Below are 26,213 nucleotides of genomic sequence, written 5' to 3' on the forward strand. Positions count from 1 at the left end.
TACCCTGTTGGCATTCTGCACACAGCTCATGAACTTTCTCCTCGGATCTCCAAACGGGCCCTAGGAAGTGTCAAACATCTGGAGCTACTGGTTGCGGTGGGCCATGATGTTTATGAGTACCACAAGGAAGACACAGAGCGATATATCCTCACCAACCTCAATATTGTGAGTGATTTCCAAAGCAGGGCCGTAGAGCACATTGTCTTTGAAACATTCTAATAACTCCTAGTTAAATACAGTACTGTAAGACTTATCTTACAAAGGGCTTTTGGTGGTAAGCGCTTCAGGAAGTGCTGAAGAAGTCCTTGGAATTAAACATTGTATTTATAACCATGAGAGAGGATTGTCCTGTCTGTTCCTCTAACCATTTACCTGGTTTATCATTGACTAGCCATCCATTTCTCACATTCTGAAATTTGGTGAGTTGGACTTACCCTCTGCAAAGGTTTACCCTCTTCAAATCATTCATGATTTTATACAGCAATGCCAATAACCAAGGTAATGGATGAGTCCCCCTCTGGCACATGCTGGCCCTGTGAACCTGGGGAAGTAGAAGTTGCCAAGTGGATGCTGCTCTGCATTGCCTGAGGAAGTCCTGGTCTGGAATTCTCTACACTAATGAAATCATGGATCTTGTCCAAAAGCAAAGGAAAGACCCACAATAATATTTTGTATTTCTGTGGTGTCTTCACTTTCCACATTCTTTTATGTATCTCTGTTATATTAGTTAAGCCAACATTTGGCCATATGAGAAAGACAAGTATTGTTAATCTCATTTATTTACTTTTTAAAAAAATATATTTTATTTCCCCCTCAATTACGTGTTAGAACAATTTTTTAACATGTGTTTTGAATTCCAAATTCTATCCCTCCCTTCCTTCTTCCCCTCTCCCACCCTGATACAGTCAGCAATCAGATAGATTATACATGTGTAATCATGTAAAACATTTCCATATTAGTCACTATGTACAAGAAGAATCAAATAAAGGGAAAAACAGAAAGTGAAAACTAGCATGCTTCAGTCTGTATTCAAACAATAACAGTCCTTTCTCTGGAGGAGGACGGTGTGCTTCATCATTAGTCCTTTGGGATTGTCTTAGATCATTCTGTTGCTAAGAATAGCTAAGTCATTCACAGTTCTTTATTGCACAGTATTGCTGTTATTGTGTACAGCGTTCTTCTGGTTCTGTTCACTTCACTTTGCATCAGTTCATGGAAGTTTTTCCAGGTTTTTGTCATTTCTCATAGCACAGTGATATTCCATCACAATCACAAAGCACAGCTTGTTTAGCCATTCCGCAGTTGATGGGCATCTCTGTGATTTCCAATTTTTAGCCACCACAAAAAGAGCTGCTATAAATATTTTTGTTAACCTCGTTTTATAAAGGCTCGACCCATAGTATATAAAGGTTGCTTCTCATTTTCCACATCTATAAAATTAGAGCGTCAAACTATATATTCTCCAAAGTCCCTTCTGGCTACGATGTGCCGTTCTAGGTGATTTGCCCAGGATCCCCTAAGTGAGTCCAAAGCAGACCTAGGCTTACGTTAAGGTTTCCCAACACTTAGTCCACTGAGGTACAAACACTTCGCTTTTCTGCTTTGTTGTTAATTGTTAGTTTTGTTGTTGTTATTATTCAGTCATTTTTCAGTTGTGACTGAGTCTTTAGGACCCTTTTTGGAGTTTTCTTGGCAGAGATACTGAAGTGGTTTGCCATTTCTTTCTTCAGACCATTTTACAGATAAAGAAACTGAGGCAAACAAGGTTAAGTGAATTTGTCCAGGGTTACACAGCTAGTAAGTGTCCGAGACCAGATTTGAACTGAGGAAGATGAGTCTTCCTGACTTCAGGCCCAACACTCCAGCCATTGCACTACCTAGCTGCCCAATCAATTATTATATTAATGATAAGTGTTGGGTTAATCCTCTCTCCCTCTAAGATTCAGCTCAGACACCATCTTCTGGATGAAGCATTTCCTAAGCTCCCAACAACTAGTGTCTTCCCTCCCATAGTACTTTGTATTTAACTACTCTGTGTGTGTGTGTGTGTGTGTGTGTGTATGTGTGTATTTAATATATACAATATATATGCATATATGTATGTATAACATCTATATAACATATATGTATTTAATTAACTTTATGTGTTTTTATATGCTGTCTTCTCCATTAGAATGGAAAGCTTCTTGTGAATAGGGATCATTTTATTCTTTATACTTGTATCTTTAGCACCTAACTGCTCTGGCACATAGTAGGTCCTTAATAAATACTTGTTGATTGCTTGTCAGGGCAAGATCTCTTTACTCCCAACTCTTTTCATCTTTCTGTTTCACTTCTTAATAGGGGGCAGAACTTCTGAGAGATGTTTCCCTAGGAGCCCAGTTCCGAGTTCACCTGATAAAGATGATCATTCTGACTGAGCCGGAGGTAGGATGCAGATTGAATTCAGTAAGCAGCCCCTTTGTCCTGCTGCTCACCTCCTAGCCAGTGGCATAGACATGCTGACTTCAGAGGCTGTTCTTTGGAGGGCCTCCTTCCTCTCTACTCCTTCCCTCAGGCTGATCTGAATATTACCACCAATCTCACCTCCTCATTGCTCAGTGTGTGTGAATGGAGCCAGAGGATCAATCCTCCAGATGACACCCACCCACTCCATGCTGACTTGGTCCTCTATATCACAAGGTAACTAAGTTCCCCACTCTGGAAGGCCTGGAGAGCCAAAAAGCTGGCATGGGATACTGCTTTTCCTAGGTCTTACTCCTATTCTCTTAACCACAACTCCAAAATGTTTTAGTAGCAATGATTTAGGGAGTGGAAAAGCAAATTGGAAAACTCCCAATGACTCTCAAAGCTGTAAGAGACCTTGTTTGCATCTGCCTGTCTGTTTGCTCTCTCAGTGCCTTGCCATTGGTCTTGCCCCTATGAGCTATCTTTCTTTTGGAGGTTTGATCTGGAGCTGTCAGATGGCAACAAGCAGGTACGGGGGGTGACCCAGCTTGGGGGTGCTTGCTCCTCCTCCTGGAGCTGCCTTATTACAGAAGATACAGGCTTTGATCTGGGGGTCACCATTGCTCATGAGATTGGGCACAGGTATGTGATCTCCCTCCAGCACCCACACAAAGTAGGGGAAGTGGTAGGAAGTAAAATCTATTGGAAGGCCAGAATGACTCCAGAAATGAAATATGGCAGAAGAGTTAACACTGGCTAGATGTGGGACTGGGGAATCAAATGAAATTTAGGGCTAAGGAGGTTGGAAGCAGATCATGGGAAAAATTGCCAGGTACCCCAAAGGGAGATATACTGCATAGCCCCAGTGATTGGGGAAGGTTTTAGGAGAATGTTTATAAGGGGAATAGGAAGTTGGTCACTTTATAGCTCCAATGACAGAGAATTGTCACAAGGGTCTCAGTTCACTGGAGGCGGGTAATGTCAAAGAAAAGCTGGTATCTCCAGCTGGTCATAAAACATGTCCTAGATGGGAATAGAGAAGGGGAAAGGAGGATGTGGTTCACCTTTGAAGAAGGCAAGTACAACAAAATTTCTCCTAGAAAAAGGACCAAATGGGTCCTAATTACCCTGTTCTTGACTACAGCTTTGGTATTGATCATGATGGGGCTGAGGAAAACAGCTGCAGCGGTAATGACCACATCATGGCACCTGGTGGTACCCCAAACAGCATTGGCCTCACATGGTCAGAGTGCAGCCGGGAGCAGTTTCTACGCTTTGTTGGGTAATGAGAGCTGAGGCCATCACTTTACTGCTTGGTATGCTACGTGAACGAAGAGGGAGTGGCAGACAGGTGGGATGGGGGGACCTTCTGGCTTGATATTTAGTGAGTTCTGATCTTTAAAGATCCTGAAAGCAAATCTAACTCTGCCTTGGGGACTACATTCCTGAGATGGGTGGGGCCTATTGGCTTAGGGAAGCTGGGGATAAGTGAGAAGTTAAAGTCTGCTGGGATCTGTGCCAGCACAGGGAAGGCAAGCTGTGTGAATGATCTGCCTCACCTGGAAGGATCAATCCCCCGGGCAGAGCCTGGCCTCTACTATGGGGCAGATGAGCAGTGCAGAGTTGCCTTTGGGAGTGACGCTGTTGCCTGCACCTTCTCCAGGGATGATGTTGTAGGCAGAACCTTATATCTATTCTGATCCCTACCCTCTCCTACCCTGTATCAACCTCTGGTCTTTCTTCTCTCATTTGCCCAAACTTCTCCATCATCCACCCCCAACTGCACTTGCCCTGATAACCTCATAGACTTAGAACTAGAAGAAGTCTTATGAGATCACTGAGTCCAACCACCTCATTTTACGCACGAGGAAACTGAGAGACAGAGAGTTTAAGCGACTTACCTGGGGTCATAGAGCTAGTTAATGTGTAAGGGTTGGATTTAAACCTGGGTCTTTTTGGCTCCACGCCTAATGCCCTACCTACTGCATCACACTGCCTCTGTGGCAGTATCCAGTTGCCCACATGGCTCTTCCTGCTGCAAAGTGGTCTGGTATCAGCAGTCCCACAGAGTCTAGAAGGAAGAGCTAGTATTGCACGCTGACCCTGTAGCCCACAACAAATATAGACCTTACAAGTATAGTATCGAATTGCAGCTTTCTCTCATCCGTTCTCAGGATATGTGCCAAGTTCTGTCCTGCCATACAGACCCACTGGACCAAACCAGCTGTAGTCGCATCCTTATCCCACTCCTAGATGGAACTGAATGTGGAGTCGATAAGGTAAAAAGCAAGGTTTGCATTAGATGTTTAAAGAGGATGCCCATAGTTGGGCAGAGTTAACTCATTTTGCAGGGTGAGGGCAGGAGAAATGGTTGTTTGAGAAAAAGGTATTCCTGGTATACCACCATACTTTTAGCAATGGACCTCTCTTTGCCTCGTTCCATGTCTCTCTCATTGAGTGGGATCTCTGTTGTAATGTAGAGATGACGAGAGACAGATCACTGCTTCTGGCTGAGTTCATGGGAATGCTGCATCTTTGTGGGGAGGGATAGCTACCAAATACCAGAGTCAGATCCTCGGCTTTGCAGTTCAGAAATTTATTTTTATCAGATTGCCCAAGGATGAGCAGAACCTGATATACTAACTCAGTGTAGAAGGGATGAATTTGATAAGCCAGAAGGTCAACTTATTAATTTACAATGGGATATCTATGCCAGGCAAGATAACTAGGATCGGTCATTTTCAGGAGGCTTAGTGATGGACTGGGAAGTTACTCTCTTAGCATGGGTCTGGAAAAATGGGAGTTGTTCTGACGCTCAGTTGATAGTTCTTTCCCCTCCCTATTTGGTGCCTCAAAGGAATTTTTGGCTGACTGTCTTATCTCATCCCTTTCTGCTTACAGAAACATTCCAACCAGTTACTTTTCTATTATACACAGTCAAGTCTAATTTCATTAGCTGACTTACAGTTACATAGAGCTCAACAATTCAGCAACTATTAAGTGCCTGTTATGTGCGAGGCACTGGGGTTACAATGACTAAACAGTGGCACAGCCTTTGCCCTCAAGGGGCTTACATTCTATTGCAGAGTGGTGGCAAGCATCTACATGAAATAACAAACTAGAATGTGATAAAGGCAGAGTTGAACTCATGTCCATCTTAGAATGTACCCTATGGAGTGTAAGTGCTTTTAAAAAAACTTTAATTCATTTGTACCATAGGAGGCACTCTCTTAAATAGATGGCTAAATGTTTTTTTTTTTTCTGAACTTAGTCAACTCTAACATATATACATCACCAAAAGCTAACAATGAATAGGACAAAAAATATTAGTTTTAACAAACACTTCATTAATGCAATTTTCCTCTCTTATGAGATGTATTTGTTGAATGTCAATCGCAGTACTTCAAGAAAATTGGAGGAGGGTATAGTCAGTGGTGTGGTAGTAAAATGTTTAACAATTGTCTCCCTGAAAAGGCACAACTCACTTTTAAGTTTAATCTGCATTGACATTTTCTCCCTCACTTTCTTGTGTCGACAATCAACAAAACAGTAAACTAAACCCTGATTTCTGTATTTTGTTATTATTCAGTTGTGTCTGACTCTTTGTGACCCCATTTGGGGTTTTCTTGGCAAAGATACTGGAGTAGTTTGCCATTTCCTTCTCCATCTCATTTTACAGATGAGGAAACTGAGGCAAACAGAGTTAAGTGACCTGCCGAGGGTCACACAGCTAGTAAGTGTCTGAGGCCAGATTTGAACTGAGGAAGATGAGTCTTCCTGACTCCAGGCAGGGCACCCTATCCACTATCCTACCTACTGAGGTGTAAATTCTCAAACTGAAAATTTGACAGTGGCTAGAGTTAGTTCCAGCACAGTACTGGAAGCCTTGCTGAACACCCCCTTTTCCTAATCTTATTTTTACTACTGTTTACTACACCTTCTTATTTCCTTTATTTAATCTAAGTCATTATTCTCTCTATTAATTTAAAATGGGGGGGTGTATGTGTCAGCATAACTAATACTGGTACACTGGTACTCTGGAGCTACTTCCCCAGCTTCCTTTTGCCCAGTCCCCCCAGGTCCTTAGAAATCAGCCACTACTCCTACTCAGTTCCAGGGGTAACCCTGAGGGCCTGGGTTTCTAGTAATTTGCTCATAATGTGACCCAAATGATAGACTGACAGCTCTTGGTTACTGGAAATCCATTTCTGAGTCCATATTCTTCTCTGATGTAAAAGGTCCTTTGAACAAATAAGTCAATCAATAAACATTTATTAATCACCTACTATGCACCAGGCAGTGTACTAAGTGCTGGGGATACAATAGGAGACAAAACACGGTCCCTGCCCTCAAGGAGGGGATATCTTTTTGTATTTTCCTCTATTCCTGGTTTGGTTTTGCTTATCCTTGGTGTGTCCTTTGGATGCATTGTCTGCCATTATTCCAATTTCCTTGATAACATACTTGGTCACTGGAGGAGGAGAGATGGGGATTGAAGGGGAGAGAGAGAATGGGAGAAAGAGAGGAGGGAAGGGAATGGGGGGGAGAGGAAGAAGGAGGAGGAGGAGAGGAGAGAAGAGAGAGGGGTAAGAAGAGAGGAGACATTCTTTCCCTCTGCCCCACTCCCTTCCCAAGATGGAATCTCAGATGCCTGAACCTTTGATTCTTCACTGCTGAGCTGGTCCATCACTTAACTGAACGACTGAGGAAAATTCTCCTGCTATTTAAAGTCCCTGGGAGTGTGGTTAGTCAATCAAGCTGTTCCCTTCTTGACCAAGATAAATAGGGGTTTGTACCTAATAACAGATAATCTTATTTATATAATTTTTAAACCTAATGATTGTTGATTGGTTAAGGTGGAAGTGTTGAACTCCCTTTTTTACGTTGGTAACTTACACAGAGCCCTCTTGTTAGCTGTTTATTTTAACTAGCAATTCTGCCCTTCTCAAGGAATTTACTAGAAACAGCACCAAGAATTTTGGTTTGATTCAAGGAACAAGTATTTTTAAAGTGTCTACTATGTGCTAGGCACTGTGCTAATTGATGAGGAGACAAGGAAAGGCAAAAAAGTTGGGGGGATCCCTGCTCTCAAGGGGGTCACAATCTGACGGTAAAGATAATATGCAACATCAATATCAACATCAATATGCAACAGTCTCTGGGGGAAGGCACTAATATTAAGGAGGACCGAGAAAGGCTTCTTGTAGAAGGTGGAATTTTACCTTCAACTTGAAGGAAGGTGGGGAAACCTGGAGGTGGAGATAAGGAGAGAACATTCCATACATGGGAAACAGCCAGTGGAAAAGCTTGGAGTCTGTGAAGCGAACATGAGGGAGGCTAGCATTGGTGGGCTGTAGAGAACAAGTGGGGAGATAAATTCTCAGGAGACAGGAAATGTAGGAAGGGGGCAGGTTATAAAAGGCTTTGAAAACCAAATAGAGAATTTTATATTTGATCCTGGAAGTAATAGGGAACAATTAGAATTCATTGAATGGGGGTGGTAGTTCTATGGTCAGATCTGCATTTTAGGAAGATCATATTTACAGCTGAGTGGAGGATGGATTAGGCTTGAGTCAGAGAGACCAACCAGCCTGCTGTTGTAATAGTCCAGGCATGAGTGGATGAGGGTCTGCACTAGGGTGGTTGAAGTGTCATAGGACAGAAGAGGGCATATATGAGAAATGTTAGGGAAGTGGAAAAGATGGGACTTGACCACTAATATTGGATGGGAGGAAGGAGGAGAGAGAGTGAAGAGTCTAGTTTGACACCTAGGCTGGGAGTCAGGGTGACTGAGAGGATGGTGATACCCTTGACAAGAATAGGGAAATCAGGAAGAGGGGATGATTTTGGGGGAAGGATAATGAGTTCATTTTAATTAAGGGAGATTGGTAAAGGGTTTTTATGGGAAATAGGAGTTTAGCTGAGGCTTGAAAGAAGTCAAGGAGGGAGCACGTTTCTTTTCTTTAAATTTATTTTTTATTTTTAGTTTATAACACTCAATTTCACAAGTTTTTGAGTTCCAAATTTTCTCTCCCTCCTTCTCCTCCCTGCTCCCCCTCAAGACAGCATGTAATCTGACATAGGTTCTACATATACCTTCATGTTGAACTTATTTACATATAGTCAAGTTGTAAAGAAGAATCATAACCAATGGAATGAATCATGAGAAAGAACAGACGAAACCAAAAAAGGAGGAAAAAGAGAGAGCAAATAGTTTGCCACAATCTGCATTCAGACTCCACAGTTCTTTCTCTGGATGTGCATAGCCTTTGCCATCATGAGTCTTTTGGAGCTGTCTTTGAACCTTGCACTGATGAGAAGAGCCAAGTCTATCAAAGTCAGTCCTTATAGATACTGTGTGTCTGTAATCATATAGAATGTTCTTCTGCTTCTGCTCCCCTCACTGAGCAGGGAGCTCATTTCAGGTAGGGGGGACAGCCAGAGAAAAGGCCCAGAGCCAGAGGATGGAGTGTCTTGTGGGAGGAACAGTAAGGAGGCTACAGTCACTGACCTCACCACTCAATAGAGTATATGGAATGACAAATGAGTTTGACACTTTTTTTTTGCGTTGATTATCTGCCTCAATGCAGAAATGTGGGTTTTAAAAAAACATACCTACAATGACTAGCTCACAGTGGCTGGTTAGTATGTTTAAAAAAAATCACCCAGCTTTCCTAAAATAGTCCTCCTTCCACCCCCTTCCCAAAGAGCCATTCCTTATAGGAAAGAACAGCAAAGAAAAAAAAAAAAGAGTTCAGCAAAACTAACACATTTTAAAAGTCTGACATTTTATGCAGTCTTCCATGCCCATAGTCCCTCACCTCTGCAAAAAAGTAGGTAGAATTGTCTCCTCATCTCCTCTTCCTCTTCCTCCTCCTCCTCTTCCTCCTCCTCCTCTTCCTCTTTCTTCTTCTTCTTCTTCTTCTTCTTCTTCTTCTTCTTCTTCTTCTTCTTCTTCTTCTTCTTCTCTCTCTCTCTCTCTCTCTCTCTCTCTCTCCCTCCTCCTCCTCCCCCTTCCCCCTTCTCTCTCCCCTTCTCTCCATCCCTCCATGTATATGCTTAGCAGTGGAATCCTTGGATCAAAGGGGATATGGACATTTTAGTTACTTTATTTTCAACATGTTTTTCTGTTCCAGTGGTGCTCTAAGGGACATTGCCGTTCTCTGGAAGAGTTGACCCCAGTCTCTTTGGTACATGGACAGTGGTCTAGTTGGGGCCCTCCTAGCACTTGCTCTCGAACCTGTGGAGGAGGAGTCATCACCAGAAGACGGCAGTGCAACAACCCCAGGTACATGGGACTTCAGTTTCTGGGGTTGGGTGGGTGTGGGTTGGGGTGAGAGAACACAGGCACTTCATCTAGGAGCAGGCTGTAGGTACACTGTGGCAAGGAAGCTGTCCATATTGCTCTCCCTCTTGACTCTGCCCAATGGTGCTTTTCAGACCTGCCTTTGGTGGTCGTGACTGTGCAGGAGCTGACCTCAAGGCTGAACTGTGCAACACTCAGGTAGGGATGCTCCCTTTAGACCAGTTGGTGGGGTAGAGACCTCTGTTAACCCTGAGTCCTATCATCTGGAGGAGCCAAAGCCACTGCAGTGAGTGTCTAATAGGACAAGACCCTAGAGGTCATTACAGCCTTTACCCTAGGGAAAAACTTTCAGAACTGATAGAGATAAGAAAGGACTAAATCCTACACTCCCAGATGGGTAGGGAGAAGCAGAGACATCTGCACTGCCAGTTACAGGGACTTTGCTACCTTTCATAGGCAATACAAAGCTGAGTTGCAATCTGCCTGCTAACTTCTATCTGTGCATCTTAATTTTATTTTCCAGAGCTGTACAAAATAAGTATGTGATAGCCCTTCAGGTATTTGAAGAAAGATGTTATGCCTCTATCATTCTCTCTTCCCCAGGCAAAGCACTCTGAGATCCCATGTCCCAGGACATTAGGGGAGCAAATTATGTAAAAAAAAATTTTAGACACATTGTGTCTCACCCTAGAAAGGCCTTAATGCTGGCTATCCTCATGGACTTTGGCATGCAAGAAGCTGAGATGCACTAAGTCTCTTTTGGAGATCCTCTCTTCATTTTTTTTCTGACTACCCACAGTTTTCCTGACCAAGTTTAAATAATTGGAGATTTCCACTCAATAGTCTTGTCTGCCAGAGCTCACTTTCTGTCTTCCCTGAATATTCCCCGTAGGCCTGTGTAAAGACCCAGCTAGAGTTCATGTCTGAACAATGTGCTGCGACTGATGGGAAGCCACTATACCTCACTGCGGGAGTCCCCACCTTCTATAGCTGGAAGTCAGCTGCTCAGTATAGCCAAGGTAGGAAGGGGATGAGGATACCAGGGGAGAAGTGAGGTCATCTCTCTCTGTGATTCTCGAAATACTGTGACTGCACTGCTAGAATTTATTTTTGGCATCCTTCCATCACCTCTGTGTCCCATTCCTTTGTGGTGCATTGGCAAGAGTATTAGTTTTAAAGTCAGAGTGTCAGGGTTCAAATCCCAGCTCTATCATCTGTTACCTCTGTGGCTTTGGGCAAGTTACTTAACCTTTCTGGGCTTCATATTCTTCATCTGTAAAGTCCCAGGATCAATCAATCAACAAGCATTTGTGATATGCCTACTCTGTACCAGGTACTGTCCTATGTGCTGGAGATATGTCCCTGCTTATAACTAACTGCTCATGATGACTCCTAGAAGCCTTAAATGCCCAAAGGAATGAAATAATAAGGTTAGAATAATAGAGTATACTGGAGACATTTTGGGGTAGAGACTCTCATCAGAAACTGTATCGGGGGTTGAAAGGACTTACTGGGATTCAGTTCTTTTTTTCCCCATTATTTAGAAGCAAGTGCTCTCTAAGTGGATGGTTTTGTGATGGATAAATGGCCACAACAGAAAAGACAAGAAAGAACATGTTTGAAACATATGTATCAGAAGCCACATTTATTAAATTTTAGGATGTAGTGCGATGGCCCTTGGTCCCAGGGTAGGAAAACAGTTGCTGATTGACCTGGGTATTTGCATTTGCCAGGCATCAGAATTCAGCCCTACTGCCAGTGCTAGTAGTGTTTAGGGCCTAAAGTTGAGAAGCCAACCCAGGAAGAAAAAAGCCCTCTAGTTTTGGAAGCTCCTGACACTCCTTGATTCTCAAGCAAAATCTTAGCTTCTCTCATGATTTATGGCATTCCTGACAACTTTCCTCACTTCCCCATCATGCTTTAAGCTTTCCTGGGTTTTAATGGGTGGGGAGACTAGGTTTCACCTAATGATTCCATTCCTGAGTTGTTAGGATATTAGAGCATTACAGTTGCTTGAGAGGGCATAGAAGGAGGAAAAACAAAAAAACAAGTGTGTGTATGTTTGCCTGTAGGCCTGCTGCTCTCTTCTGTTGGTTTATTCCATTGCTTACTGTGAAAGTTTGTAGTATGCTGCATACAGATAAGGGTCTGTTTTCATTGCCTTGGGCTAGGTGGGTCTATCTTCTTACCTATGTATTTCCAGAGCTAAGGTGTCCTTTCTTCCATACAAATGGTCATTATCTCTATAGCTATAACACCTAGGGGGTTTGGATGGGGACTCATGGTTTAGGAATATAAGGATAGCAGATAGAAAAAACCCAAACCCTCACACAGAACCCTCCAAAGATTCTTTTAGGACTATCCGTGACTAAATACATGACAATTCTTTTTTAAAAAATATATTACTGCTATATTTTGTTTTTATTTAACTGAATTCCCCCCATTCCCCTTCCCCCCAGTCATCTCTTATAACAAAGAATTAAAAAATTAAGAAAAGAAAAAGAAGAGGAAAAAATTCAGCAAAACTGAGCAATACATTTAAAAAATCTGATGTAACATGTAAAATTCCACACTCATGGGCCTTCCTGAATGCACCACTACTTCAGAAGAATCAGTCAATGTCTTCCTTTATCTCTTCTTTTAGGGCCACGCTTAGTCTGCATAATTTTGCAGAATTCATTTTTTCAGTGTTTTGTGGTTGCTGCTCTTTACATTTTTGTTGTTGTAGTTATTGTGTTTATTGTTTTCTTGGCTCTGCGTACTTCATTTTACATCAGTTCATGTAAGTCTTTCCATGCATCCCTGTATTCAACATATTTATCATTTCTTACTACACAGTAATATTTTATTACATTCATATGTCATAATCTGTTTAGACATTCCCCAATTAATAGGCATCTATTTTGTTTCCAGTTATTTGCTACCACAAAATATGCTGCTATAAATATTTTGGTGGAAACTTTTTGTCAGTTACCTCCTTAGGAGTATATGGCTAATGGTGAGATCTCTGAGTCAAAAGATAGTGATATTTAGTCAACTTTATTTGCATTATTCCAAATTGTTTTTCACAATGGAAACTTATAGCTCCACCAACAATGCATTAGTGTGCCTATCTTTCCACATCCTCTCCAATACTGACTGCTCCCGTGTTTTGTCATCTTTTCCAATTCCCTGGGAGTGAGGTAAAATATCAGGGTTGTTTTGAGTGGCATTTCTATTGCCGTTGGTGATTTGGAGATATCCTATGGTTGTTAAGGGTTTGCATTTTTTCTCTTGAGAAAAATTTATTTATATCCCCTGTTTATCTCTGGGGGACATGACTTAATTCAGTTCTCCCAAACTTGTCTCTAAACTTTAAAGTCTGCTCTAGAAGTGTAATAAACAAGTGAACATTCATTCAGGGCTTTTGTCTTATACTATATATATTGGGGTATCTTCTATCACAAAACAAGAATAGGAGCTTGTAACAGTATCTGGAACAACAGCATACAAGGGAGGAGTCACTTTATTCAGTTGTCTATAGTCCACCGTCATTCTCCATGTTCCATCTGACTTTTGTACTGGCCATACAGGACTATTGCATGGAGTGGTTATAGGTACTAACACTCCTGCTTTAACATATTCTTTTATAGTATTGGCAATTTCATGTTGCCCACCTGGTGCATGATACTGCTTCAAAGTAATTTCTTTAGAAGGTTCAGGTAAAGTAATTGGGTCCATCTTTACTTTTCCCACCAGAACTCTATTAATTCCTACCTTCCTTACTGCAAATTGATATCTCCCCTCAGGCAAATTCAGAGTCATACCTTTCAATATATCTATTCCAATGATGTATTGAGGAATGGGTACAATGACCATGGTATATTCTTTCTTAGGCAATTGTCCAATTTTTATCATCAGTTTCACTTGTGATATTTCAGCTGATATTTCAGCCCCTCCCAGTCCTGTAATGGTAATAGGAGTTCCATGCTTAAATTTGTCAGGGTTTCCATAAATCAAGCTGGCCTCTGCCCCAGTGTCTATCAATGCCCTAGTTGTAGTATTTGTTCCATTCTTCCAATATATAGTCACATTAATATAGGGTCTGTAATTCTGTCTGTGTACTTTAATCTGAGCTGGGGCTTGGCTTATTCCTTAGTCTTCTTGAAGGTGTGACTCACTTGGATACAAGGGTTCAAGATCTGTGGGATTTGTAGGGGCAGTTCTTACTTCTCTATTCCATTTGCTATTAAGTCCCTTATCTCAGTGCATTTTGTATATCTCATTAGTTGGAATACCATCTATTCTTCTAAAATCTACCCCTGCTTTCAGTAAAACAGTAAACATCTCTTTCCTCCTCATTCTATTCTGACTGTGGATCTGTTGGTTTTGTACCCTTCTCTCCCGAGGAAACTTATTATTTCCCCAGTCTCTTAAGTCAACTGTGAAATCTTATCCAGCACCTCTGAAAGAGGGTTCCCTACTTCTGCCATCAGCAAAGTCAGAATCACATGTTTATAAGTGAAGCGTGCCATTTTAACTATCAGATTCCTATGAGAGACTCCCAAGGGAGTTTCATAATAAACTTCGGCATTCCCCAAAATAATAGCAGTCTTCATTACCTCCTGTTTTAACTTTCTCGTACAGTCCCTAATTGAATACCAGGGTCTGTCTGCAGCAGGCCACATAGTATCAGCAGGATATTCCTCTTTACAGCCTGTCACAGCCAAAGCCAACAAATTGGTTGTTTGGTTAGTTCTTTGCAAATTATAATCCCTAAAAGCTTGCTGTACAAAAGAATTCTAATACTTATGAAATCTCATATAATCCACAGAATCTGGAGACACTCCTGCTTCATCACTGATTCTCACAATCCAAGATATTAACGATTCTCCCATTCTCTGGGTGAACCTACTCAAGATATCTGTGATTTCCTGCTGTGTAAAATCTTCCAAAATCTCCCTAAACTTGAGTATGATGATCTTTTTTCCTGTCTCCTTTGCTGTATGGGGCGCATTTCTGTTTGAGAGTGTAACAATGTCTCACTCTCTCTATGAGAAGTACTATGCGACAAAGTATCACCTCCTACCTGAGATTCTGACCTTGTATCCTCCTGTCTAGATTCTCTGCCCCTGTTACCATGGTACCCAGACTGACTGCTAGACCTGGGCTGAACTGAGGTGCACTCTTGACCTCCTTGGCTCCCTCTGCCTTCCAGCTGAATTTACGAGAAGGCTGTTAGCTTCCTGCTGCTCTACCACTTGAGTTTCTCCATCTTGCTGTGGTATAGGCTGAGTGTTCTCAGACGTTTCAGTAACTGTCTGAGCTTGAGCTCTCTCTCCTAATAGTCTGTCTCTGTGTTCACATGCAATACGATAGACTGTGAGTAAAATCCAGCCTTGTCTAGAGATCACTCTTGGGATATCCATTCCTGGCTCAACAATAACCTCTCTGAGACATCGCTCCAAATCTCTAGGTCCTCCATTCTGTAGCCTCTGCTTGCAGTCCTCACAGAGACTAGTGCCCTTAGACCATTCTCTTGCTAGGGAGCAATAAGTTACATTCTCCCATTCTGGGACAACCATTTTTTGCCCTTCTGCCTCTAAACAGAGATCTTAAACATTGTGATCCCATTCTCCTAGTTGCCAAATATAACAGTAAGGCAATAATAACAATATAGATGATAATTGTCAAAATGCCTATGTAGTTTTGTATTGCGAAGTATATGAGACTCTCCACATAGAAGGTAGAAGAAGTAAACCATTTATTCAGACACCAGAGAATCATATCCCACAAGTAACTTATCCAGTCTATCACAGCAGTGAAACATTCCACGCACAATAGCACAATCTGGAGACTTGCCATCCAAAAACCTCTCCGACCCCCTGCTGGGATCTCCCCAAAGACAAACTCACAGTACAGCTAAGTCAGCCTGTTCAGTTCTAACTGCTCACGCGGTCTCTCTCTCTCTCTCTCTCTCTCTCTCTCTCTCTCTCTCTCTCTCCCTCCCTCCCTCCCTCCCTCTCTCTCCCCATCTCTCACTCCCCCTCTCTCCCTCCCCCTCCATCCTTCCATATCCTGTGTTATAACTTCCTTTTCCTGCCAGGAAGCTCCTTCCACCACGTGTCTTAGACTTACTGTGACGTAAGCAGGTCACGTGGCCTATTAATGGGTGAGAAAGATCTTCAAATCTAAATTGCTAATACAGAGCTTAAAAAAATAGCTACCAATAGCAGTCCTCAAGCTAGATCTACTTCTAAGGCCAGTGACGAAAGCTCTGCAGGACCTAACCTGATTTCACAGGCTATCATTGCTCCCTCCACACTTTCTTCGCCCTCTTAGGCATCAGGTAATATAACACAGAGTTCCTTCACATCTCTGCCTTCCCAGGAAATGATCTGTGTAAGCATATGTGCTGGGCAGCTGGAAAGAATTTCATAGTGAGCCGTGGGGAAAGTTTCCTGGATGGTACTCGATGTGTGCCCACAGATCACCAGGCAGAGGGGACCACGAGCCTCTGTGTGATGGGCAGATGCAGGGTATGTAAGGCCGTTTTCCTCTGTATGTGTGTGTGTGTGTGTGTGTGTCTGTCTGTCTGTCTGTCTAGGAAAATCAGACTGAAGCTTGAAGGAATTTTTGGTTCCCCCATTAGATTGTAAGCTTCTTAAGGGCAGGGACTTTTTTTTTGCCTTTTTTGTATCCCCAGTGCTTAGCACAATGCCTGGCACATAGTAGGCACTTAATAAAATGTTGGTTGTTTTCCACAAACCCAAGGTACGGCGTTGAAGTAGGTGAAATTTGTCTCTGGCATCATCCCATTTGCTCTCCCCTCAAATCACACTATTTAGGCACTTGTCCAGGCTGGCTTTGTGTATGTATGCATGTATGAATGAATGAATGAAAAAGCTTTATTAAGTACTTACCATGTGCCAAGCATTATATTAAGCTTTGGTGAGACAGTCCTTGTCCTTAAGGAGCTTACACTCTCATTGGGGGAGACAACACATAAAATAGAGGTCAGCAGCAAATTGAATGGAAAGACCCAAAAGACCCAAAAGTGACGGGGTAGATGACAAGACTCACGGGCCCCTGGATTATATAAGTAAATTGATAACAGTGGAGGTGGGCACTGCAGGGTATAGAGATAGGGCAAATGGTAAAGTCTGGAGGACCAGAGGGTTGAGTGGCAGGGTAGATGATAAAGCCTGGTGGTCCTCCATCTCATAGGAAGGAATAAAGTTGTTATCTAAGTTTTCATCTAAGTCCTGTGAGTAGTGGAGCAGCCAGGATAAAAGGTAATGCAAGGAGGGAGGGTGTTCCCAGAGGTGGCGAGTCTTCCCCCCCCAACAACCTAGATGGGTCTGAAATGGCCCTGGGAAGAGAAAAGTAAGGAAGATCAGGTCCTAGTCTTGTTTGTACCCCATAATCCAATCTGTTGCCTTCTCTTTTGATCAGGCATTTGGATGCGATGGCAGGATGGATTCTGGACATGTGAAGGATGTGTGTCAGATCTGTGGGGGAGACAACACCTCGTGCAGTAGAGTGAGCGGCTCTTACACTGGAGGGAGGGCCCAAGGTACAGCAGAACCCTTCCCAGCTTGGGGATGGTGCTTTTCCTTAACAAAAGTTTCCTTTTCACTGGCAATCTGATGAGAAAATACAGGACAACCCAGGCTAATTCCATAGGACTCTGATCAAGGGGCATGACCCATCTCCTGTTTGAATTTCCTCCTAGAGTATGTCACTTTCCTGACAATTCCTCCTAATTTCACCACTGTGCATATCACCAACCAGAAACCTCTCTTCACACACCTGGGTAAGTAGGCAGGAAAAAAGGCAACACCACAATTAGTCAACCCTTCTGGGTCTTGCCTACAACTGACCTTAGAATATCTATAAAAACCCATTGAAGTTAGCACTGTTTATGAGCACTGAATGGATTGAAAAGCATTTATTAAGTGTTTACCATGTGTCAATCATTGGTATGTTTCACATTGCAGTGAAAATATTTCCATTTCCGAACGATCATAGGTACAGCTGCCCTTCATTTTGCAGATAAACAAACTGAGGTCCAGAGTGGTTAATAAGTGATTTGTGCAGGGTCAGAAAGGCAATGAATGGTAGTGCCAGAATTCTAACTCAAGGCTGTCTGACCACAAATCTGTTGTCTTTTCCATCATGTTGGCTGTGTGGTTCACAGAAGGAAAAAAAAAACCCATCTGATGTAACTCTTAGCTGCAGTGGCCAGCCATTTGAGATGGTATCCCACTTGTCCTTTGTGACTTTTCCCTTTTTACTTCCATTGGTCCTGCTCACATCTCCCACCCCATTCCCTAAGCCTCTCTGGCTAAGACTTTCCTGGGTGTCCAGAGGTTTATGTATCAGTCCCTGACTGTGGACAGAAAGTGGAAACAGATGGCTAATGTGCTTCCTTTAATATTAACGCTGTTCTGGAGCATAGCCGTGAAGATAAGAGGACAATATGTGGTGTCTGGGAAGAGGAGCATCTCATTCAACACCACCTACCCCTCCGTCCTGGAAGACAACCAGATTGAGTACAAGGTCTTCCTCACCAAGGAAAAGATGCCCCACCTAGAGGAGATCCACATCAGAGGACCCACCCAAGAGGACATTGAAATACAGGTGAGGATGGAAGTAGTGGGTAGTTAAAGGCAGTGGTGAGTTGGTCAAAGTTTGGCTGTGACTCTCCCTCCTGGTTGCTCTTTTAAACCAGACATGGGGATTTAAAAGTTTCAGAGGAATAAAATTAATAATGTATTTTTAGGAAAGTGATCTTTAATAAAAGTCACCTGAGACAGCTGTTGGACATAACATGTGCCAAAGTAGACTGGGGAGTGCTGGTAGTGCTTCTTGAAGAGAAAAGTGCCTTGGATTCACAAAGGGACTGCTTTCTGCCCCCATCTCCCTAGGGATGGGAATCTGAAGCAAAGACAAATGAAGAACATCAGTGGAAGGGGGAGAAATAGAACCCAAGAGATAACACTCCCATACTCATTGAATCCTCAGATGGTAGGGTGGAGGCTGTACAGCATAGTGGATCAAGTACTGAGTCGAGGAGACTTGAATTCACATCCCACCTCTGAGACTCTTAATGGCTATATGATCTTCACAAGTCAATCTCATTTCTGACACTTTTACTATTTGACTCCTGACAAGTCACTTAACCTCTATGTACCTAAGGTAACTTGTTAGGCTCCTAAGCCATAAATAGGTTGAAATTCCACATTTTAAGATGGTAATATGCCTTTAATAAGAACTAATTATGAATAAATGAATGGGAAAAAGCATTTATCAATTGCAAGACTTTGTGGTTTTCCATCTTACCCAAAGGCCTTTAGCTCCCAACTCATCCAAGTCGTATTAAAAGCCATGGAAGAAGGAGACCACTGGAATGTTCTTCTCAGCTACCTCATGGAGCTAAAAGTAGTTGAGAGAGGAGGTGACTAAAGGGATAGCAAAGATAAAGGGTACTCCTTGCTCTCAGTTATTATGGCTAGATGAGAAAAATCTTTCCTCCCTCCCTCCCTTCCTTCTGTCCTTCCTTGCTTCCTTCCTTCTTTCCTTCCTTCCTTCCTTCCTTCCTTCCTTTTTCTTTCTTTCCTTTCTTTCTATTCATTCCTTTCTCTCTTCTTCCCTTCCTCTTCCTTCCTTCCTTTTTTCTCTTTCCTTCCTTCTTCCTCTCTTTCTTCTTCCCTCCCTTCCTTCTTTCCATGGATCTTCATCCATCTCTTACCTCCTAAGCAAGGATGTTCTCCAAGGTCCTATTGGAAGCTTTCTCTTCTTTTCCTATATTCTCTCTTGGTGATTTAATCAGTTTCTATGGATTCAGGTCATCTCTACATGATAACTACTAAATCTAGTCTAAATGTCTCTCCTGAACAACCTATTTTCCCAACATATTTCATATTCTTTACCTTCATACATTCTACATTCCAGCCAAACTCGTTTATTAGCTGTGCTTCAAATTTAGCAGTACATCTCCTTACTCTCTGCCTGTCTCATTTCTACCTCTTAGAATCTGAACTCTCTTCAATGCTCAGTTCTGATTCCACCTCAATGTTATGCAGTGGAAAGAGAGCTGGATTTAGGTTTGGATCCCTGCTCTGCCACTTACTGCCTGTAAATGGGCAAGTCCTTCAGTGTTTCTGGGTCTTGGTGTTCTCATGTATAAAATAAGGGGATAGGACTTGATGGCCTCTACAATCCTTCCAGTTCTAAATCTATGATCCTACTTGAAATTCTTCCAGATCCCCATCTCTGTTCCCTGCCTTCCATTCATGTTTTCTCCTTTTAAAAAAAATCTTTAAAAAATTAATATTTTATTTTTTTCCTAATTACATATAAAGACAGTTTTTAACAGTCTTTTTTTAAAAAAAATTTGGAGTTCCAAATTGTCTCACTCCCTCCTCTTTCCCACCTTCCCCTGCCAAATTGGGAAGGCAAGCAACTTGATATAGGTTATGTGCAGTCATGCAAAACATATTTCCATGTTAGTTATGTTGTAAAAGAAAACATACACAAAAACCCCAAGAAAAACAAAGAGAGTAAAGAAAATGTATGCCTCAATCTGCATTCAGATTCTATCACTTCTTTCTCTGGAGGTCAATAGCATTTTCCATCATAGATCCTTCACAATTGTCTTGGATCATTGCATTGTTGAGAATAGCTAAGTCATTCACAGTTGATCATCATATACTATTGCTGTTAATATATACAATGTTCTCCTGGTTCTGCTCGTTTCACTTTGCATCAGTTCATGTAGGTTGTTCCAGGTTTTTCTGAGAGCATCCTGCATTTAATTTCTTTTAGCACAACAATATTCTATAATGATCATATACAACAGCTTGTTCAGCCATTACCCAATTGATGGACATCCCCTCAATTTCCAATTCTTTGCCACCACTAAAAAAACTGTTATAAATATTCTTGTACATATAGTCCTTTTCCTTTCTGTTTTTTATTTATCTCTTTGGGATACAGACCTAGTAGTGGTATTGCTTGGTCAAAGGGTATGCATGTTTTATTGTATTAATGTTTTATTGCCCTTTGGGCATAGATCCAAATTGCTCTACAGAATGGTTGAATCAGTATACAACTTTACCAACAGTGCATTAGTGTTTGAAATTTCCCACATCCCCTTCAACATTTTTCATTTTCCTTTTCTGTCATATTAGCCAATCTGATAGGTGTGTTTTAATTTGCATTTCTCTAATCAATAGTGGTTTAGAGCATTTTTTCATGTGACTATAGACAGTTTTGATTACTTTATCTGAAAACTGCCTGTTCATATCTTTTGACCATTTATCAATTGAGGAATGGCTCTTATGTCTATAAATTTCACTCCGTTCTCTATATATTTGAGAAATAAGGTCATTTATCAGGGAAACTTGCTGTGAATTTTTTTCTATGATTATAATTACTGCATATTTCCTTCCATCTTATTTTCTCCGTGTTTATCTTACTCTTTCTTCTTTCACTGTGTCCATTCTCAAAAGTATTTGCTTCTGACTTTTGCCTCCCCCAATCTGCCCTCCTTGTATCAGCACCCCTTCCCCCCCCTTTGTCTTATCCCCTTTCCCTTCTACTATGGTAAGATAGATTTCTATACCCAACTGAATGTGTATGTTATTCCCTCTTTGAGCCAATTTTGATGAAAGTGAGGTTCACGTGCTCTCTACCCTCCACATCCCCCATGTTACCCTCTACTGTGAAAGCTCTTTAATGCCAGATAATTTACTTTATTCTGTCTCTCCCTTTCCCCTTCTTTCAGTGCATTCCTCTTTCTCACCCCTTAATTTAATTTTTTTAGATAATCATCCCATCATATTCAATTCACACCTATGCCTTCTGTCTTATGTATATTCTCTCTAATTGCCCTAATAATGAGAAAGTTTTTAGGAGTTACAAGTATCATTTTCCCAGGTAGGAAGGTAAACAGTTTAAGGCCATTGAATCTCTTATGATTTCTCTTTCCTGTTTATCTTTTTATGCTTCTCTTGAGTCTTGTATTTGAAAGTCAGATTTTCTATTCAGCTCTGTTCTTTTCATCAGGAATGCTTACAAGTCCTCTATTTCATTGAATATCCATTTTTTTTCCCTGAAGGGAAACCTCGCTGATTCTTGGTTGTAATCCTAGCTGTTTTTCTCTTCAGAATATCATATTTCAAGCCCTCTGATGCTTTAATGTAGAAAGTACTAAATCTTGTGTTATCCTGACTGTGGCTCCACAATATTTGAGTTATTCCTTTTTGGCTACTTGTAATATTTTCTTCTTGACCTGGGAGCTCTGGGATTTGGCCATAATATTCCTGGGAGTTTTCATTTTGGGATTCAACTTCTATTTTACCCTCTGGTTCTAGAATATCAGAGCAGTTTTCCTTGATAATTTCTTGAAAGATGATGTCTAGGCTCTTTTTTTGATCATGGCTTCCAGGTAATCCAATAATTTGTAAGTTGTCTCTCCTGGATCTATTTTCCAAGTCAGTTGTTTTTCCAGTGAGGCATTTCACATTTTCTTCTATTTTTTCATTCTTTAGGTTTAGATTGCTTCTTGATGTCTCATAAAGTCATTAGCTTCTACTTGCCCAATTGTAATTTTTAAGTAACTATTTCCTTCATTAGGCTTTTTTAAATCTCCTTTTCTGTTTGACCAATTCTACTTCTTAAGGAATTCTTTTCTTCAGTGAATTTTTGTACCTCTTTTTTCAGTTTGGCCAATTCTGCCTTTCAAGGCATTCTTCTCTTCAGTGATTCTTGTGCCTCTTTTATCATTTGGCCTATCCTCTTTTTTAAAGGAATTTTGACTTTGTTATCTAAGGAGAGGTGTGTTTACTACTCTCCTGGTCTGTGCTCTGGTCTGTGAACATTCACAAGCACTCTTTTATGCCCTAGAACTGTGACTAGGGTTTCAGCTCCCTGGTAGCTACAAGCCCTGGTGTGCTAGTACTACTCCTCACCCTGGGACTGAAACACAGGACTGTGACCCAGATCCAAGTATGGGCAATGCAACAGAGTCCTGCTCCTGGTGCTAGCACAGGGACTCCTGTAATCTCCTTCTGACCAGTTGTCTGACCCTCCTTACCATCTGTAGGCCGAGAAGTCTAGCATTTTTAGTATAATACTGAATAATAGTGGAGATAATGAACATCCTTGCTTCCCCCTTTATCTTACTGGGAAAACTTTTATTTTGTCCTCATTATAGATAATGCTTGCTGATGGTTTTAGATAGAAATTACTTATCATTTTAAAGCTCCATTTATTTCTAGTGTTTTTAACAGTGGGTGTTGTTTTCTAGTGTTTTTTTTTTTGTAAATAGTATTTTATTTTTTCCCCAGTTACATATGAAGAAAATTTTTAGCATTCATTTTTACAAGATTTTGAGTTCCAAATTTTTCTTCCTCCTTCCCCACTTCTGAAAATGGTAGGCAGTTTGATACAGTTTAGACATGTGCTAGCATGTAAAACATATTTCCATATTAGTCACAGTTGTGAAAGGAGAAACAGAACTAAAGGGGGAAAAAACAAAAGAAAGAATAAAATAAGTGAGAAAAATATGCTTTGATTTGCATTCAGATTCCATTAGTTCTTTATCTGGATATGGATAGCATTTTCCTTTGTGAGTCCTTTGTACTTGTCTTGGATCATTACATTGCTGAGAAGAGCTGAGTCGTTCATAGTTGATCATCACTCACTGTTGCTGATAGTGTATATCATGTTTTCTTGGTTCTGTTCATTTCATTTTGAATCAGTTCGTACAAGTCTTTCCAGGTTTTCTTGAAATCTGTTCATCATTTCTTATTGGACAATAGTATGCCATTACATTCATATACTGTAGCTTGTTCAGCCATTCCCCAATTGGTGGGCATCCCCTCAATTTCCAATATTTTGTCACCACAAAAAGGGCCGCTATAAATATTTTTATACACTATTTTGCATTTTTATTATTTCTAGAATTTTTGACAGGAATGGGTGTTGTACTTTGTCAAAAGCTTTTTCTGCATCTATTGAGATAATTATATGATTTTTGTTGTTTTAGTTATTGATATGGTCAATTATGTTTATAGTTTTCCTAATATATAACCAGCCCTGCATTCTTGACATAACTCCCACCTGATCATGGTGTATGATCTTTGTGATATATTACTGTAATTTCCTTGCTAGTATTTTATTTAAAATTGTTACATTAATATTCATTAATATTCTCTATAATTTTCTTTCTCTGCTTTGGCTCTACCTGGTTAAGGTATCAAGATCATATTTGTGTCATAGAAGGAATTTAGTAGAACTCTTTTATTTATCAAATAATTTAAATAGTATTGGAATTAATTGTTCTTTAAATGTTTGATAGAATTCACTTGTAAACCCATCTCGTTCTTAGAATTTTTTCTTAGAGAGCTCATTTATGGCTTGTTCAATTTCTTTTTCTAAGATAGTTATTTAAGTAATCTATTACCTCTTCTGTTAGTCCGAGAAATTTATATGATGTCATATACACATATACATATATGCATATATGTATATGTGTGTGTGTGTGTGTGTGTATCCAGATAACCATATCAGCCTGTTTTATGGTAGCAAAGAACTGGAAACAGTTTTGGTGAACAGTATTGGTGAACAAATTGTGGTATGTGAGTATAATAGACTATGTCATAAGAAATGATAAAAATGAGTTCAAAGAAGCATGGAAAGACCTATGAACTACTGCAGAGTGAAGTAAGCAGAATCAGGAGCACAATGTGCCCAACAAGTATGGGAATGTACACAGAGAGAACAAAGACTGAACGTTATATAGTTATAATGATCACATTTCACCCTAGAGAAGAGGTATGAAAATCTGTTCTCTCCTTTCTTTGCAGAGTTGGGGGACTATGGATGTGGGCCCTTGCCTATACTTTAAGACTTTCTTGAAGTGATTTTTAGTTTTGCTAAATTGCATTTTTTCCTTCTTTTAAAAAATTCTGCTGTATTTTTTATTATATAACAAATACAAGGTATGGCTTTTTGTGTAGAAGAAAGGGGAAGGGATATATATTTAGAGATGAAGGTGACATAAAAACAAATGACATCAATAAAAAAATTTCATTTAAAAGGAGGAAGTAGGGTCTGGATGATTCATTCTCCTTTACTCTGGACTCTCAATTTATTTTAAACTCTTTCATCCTATTCTGATGCAGGTTTACAGGAAGTATGGGAATGAATATGGAAACCTCACCAGCCCTGGGATCACTTTCAGCTACTTCAAGCCTAAGCAGCTGCAGGCCTGGGTGTGGGCAGTGGTACCTGGGGCCTGTTCAGTAAGCTGTGGGGAAGGTGAGGCTTAGGAGGCTGGTATTTTACTTCCTTCACCAGCAGAAAGGAATTACTACTTCTTCTCCTAAGGGTCTAGATGAACTTCACCCTAAAACCTCAGGCAGAAGGACAGCCTAGGCCTTTCCTTGTGTTGTTTTTCTTCTCAGGAGTACGTCAAGTGAGTTATAGCTGCTTTGACCAAGTCCAGAACAAGTGGACTGATGATGTCTTCTGTGGAGGGACTGTGAAGCCCCTGTCATGGAAGGAACCCTGTGTCCCCGGGCCATGCCCACCACAGTGAGTGCTGCTGATATGGTTTTGATTTCATAATCCTCTTGGCAGAAGATAGTTACTTGGGGACTATGTGGCTACTTAGCTCTCACCTTCCATTCTCATTCTCACCCATGCATTTATGTTACTACTCAGCTATGTAGGCAGCTGATGGGAGCTATGCCTAAGGCCATGGGCTGGGACTAGATTATACTGAGCATTTCTTACCCCCTTTTCCCAAATATTCACACTAGAGAGATTAGGGGAAGGCTTACAGGGGAAAAGATGTTGCAAAAGAGAAACTTTGGTTGGGAGAGAGCTAATGCATTGATTATGTGTATAGGATTCTCAAGTCTGTTTTAGCCTGTCTCCTTCTTTTTGCTAACTAGCTTCTAGCCATAGCAGCATTAGAATTTTCAAATCACAGACCTTGAGACAATTGTCCTGATTTTGTCACTCTTTAGGGAAGTAGCCCTGCAGCTAGACAAAAGTCAAAAGCATTTTTTTCCTAAGTTGAGAGGAGCTTAGACCCCAGGCCTAGCCTGGGTCTACTTTACCTGGTTCAGTGTTTATTGATTGATTGAAGGCAGTAGAACTCTGTGGGAGTCTGCCCCAACCAGCCTGGTCCCAGGAATCCTTCTAGGGCAAGGCCAAGCCTCACTGGCTTTCATCCTTCCTTCTTAGCTGGGCAGCAGGAGACTTTGGTCCTTGTAGCACAACCTGTGGAGGAGGAGTGAGAGAACGGACAGTAAGCTGTGTGAAGGTGGAGGGCAACCTTACCCTCGTGTTACCAGAATCCTACTGCAAATCTTCTCTCCAGCCCACTGCTACTGAGACCTGCAACCCCCAGCTCTGCCTTACCAGGTAATGGGGGCACTCATGGCCCAGGTGAAATGAGTAA

The 26,213-nt window shown here is 41.2% G+C and overlaps 1 protein-coding gene across 1 annotated transcript in view; it reads left to right on the forward strand.

Moving 5' to 3' along the window:
• ADAMTS13 (ADAM metallopeptidase with thrombospondin type 1 motif 13) overlaps positions 1–26,213 on the forward strand; it is a 52,345-nt gene that overhangs the window by 6,653 nt on the left and 19,479 nt on the right. The window contains exons 5-21 of the mRNA XM_036752712.1: positions 26–165; positions 2,344–2,427; positions 2,558–2,682; positions 2,944–3,090; positions 3,593–3,730; positions 3,971–4,121; positions 4,623–4,727; positions 9,585–9,736; positions 9,889–9,952; positions 10,647–10,773; positions 16,124–16,272; positions 17,189–17,309; positions 17,469–17,549; positions 18,195–18,376; positions 24,928–25,063; positions 25,210–25,339; positions 25,997–26,176. Of these exons, the coding sequence (XP_036608607.1) occupies positions 26–165; positions 2,344–2,427; positions 2,558–2,682; positions 2,944–3,090; positions 3,593–3,730; positions 3,971–4,121; positions 4,623–4,727; positions 9,585–9,736; positions 9,889–9,952; positions 10,647–10,773; positions 16,124–16,272; positions 17,189–17,309; positions 17,469–17,549; positions 18,195–18,376; positions 24,928–25,063; positions 25,210–25,339; positions 25,997–26,176 (2,212 nt within the window). The remainder of the gene's footprint in view (positions 1–25; positions 166–2,343; positions 2,428–2,557; positions 2,683–2,943; positions 3,091–3,592; positions 3,731–3,970; positions 4,122–4,622; positions 4,728–9,584; positions 9,737–9,888; positions 9,953–10,646; positions 10,774–16,123; positions 16,273–17,188; positions 17,310–17,468; positions 17,550–18,194; positions 18,377–24,927; positions 25,064–25,209; positions 25,340–25,996; positions 26,177–26,213) is intronic.

This window comes from Trichosurus vulpecula, chromosome 3, assembly GCF_011100635.1.
Source record: "Trichosurus vulpecula isolate mTriVul1 chromosome 3, mTriVul1.pri, whole genome shotgun sequence".
In the NCBI taxonomy this organism is placed as follows: domain Eukaryota; kingdom Metazoa; phylum Chordata; class Mammalia; order Diprotodontia; family Phalangeridae; genus Trichosurus; species Trichosurus vulpecula.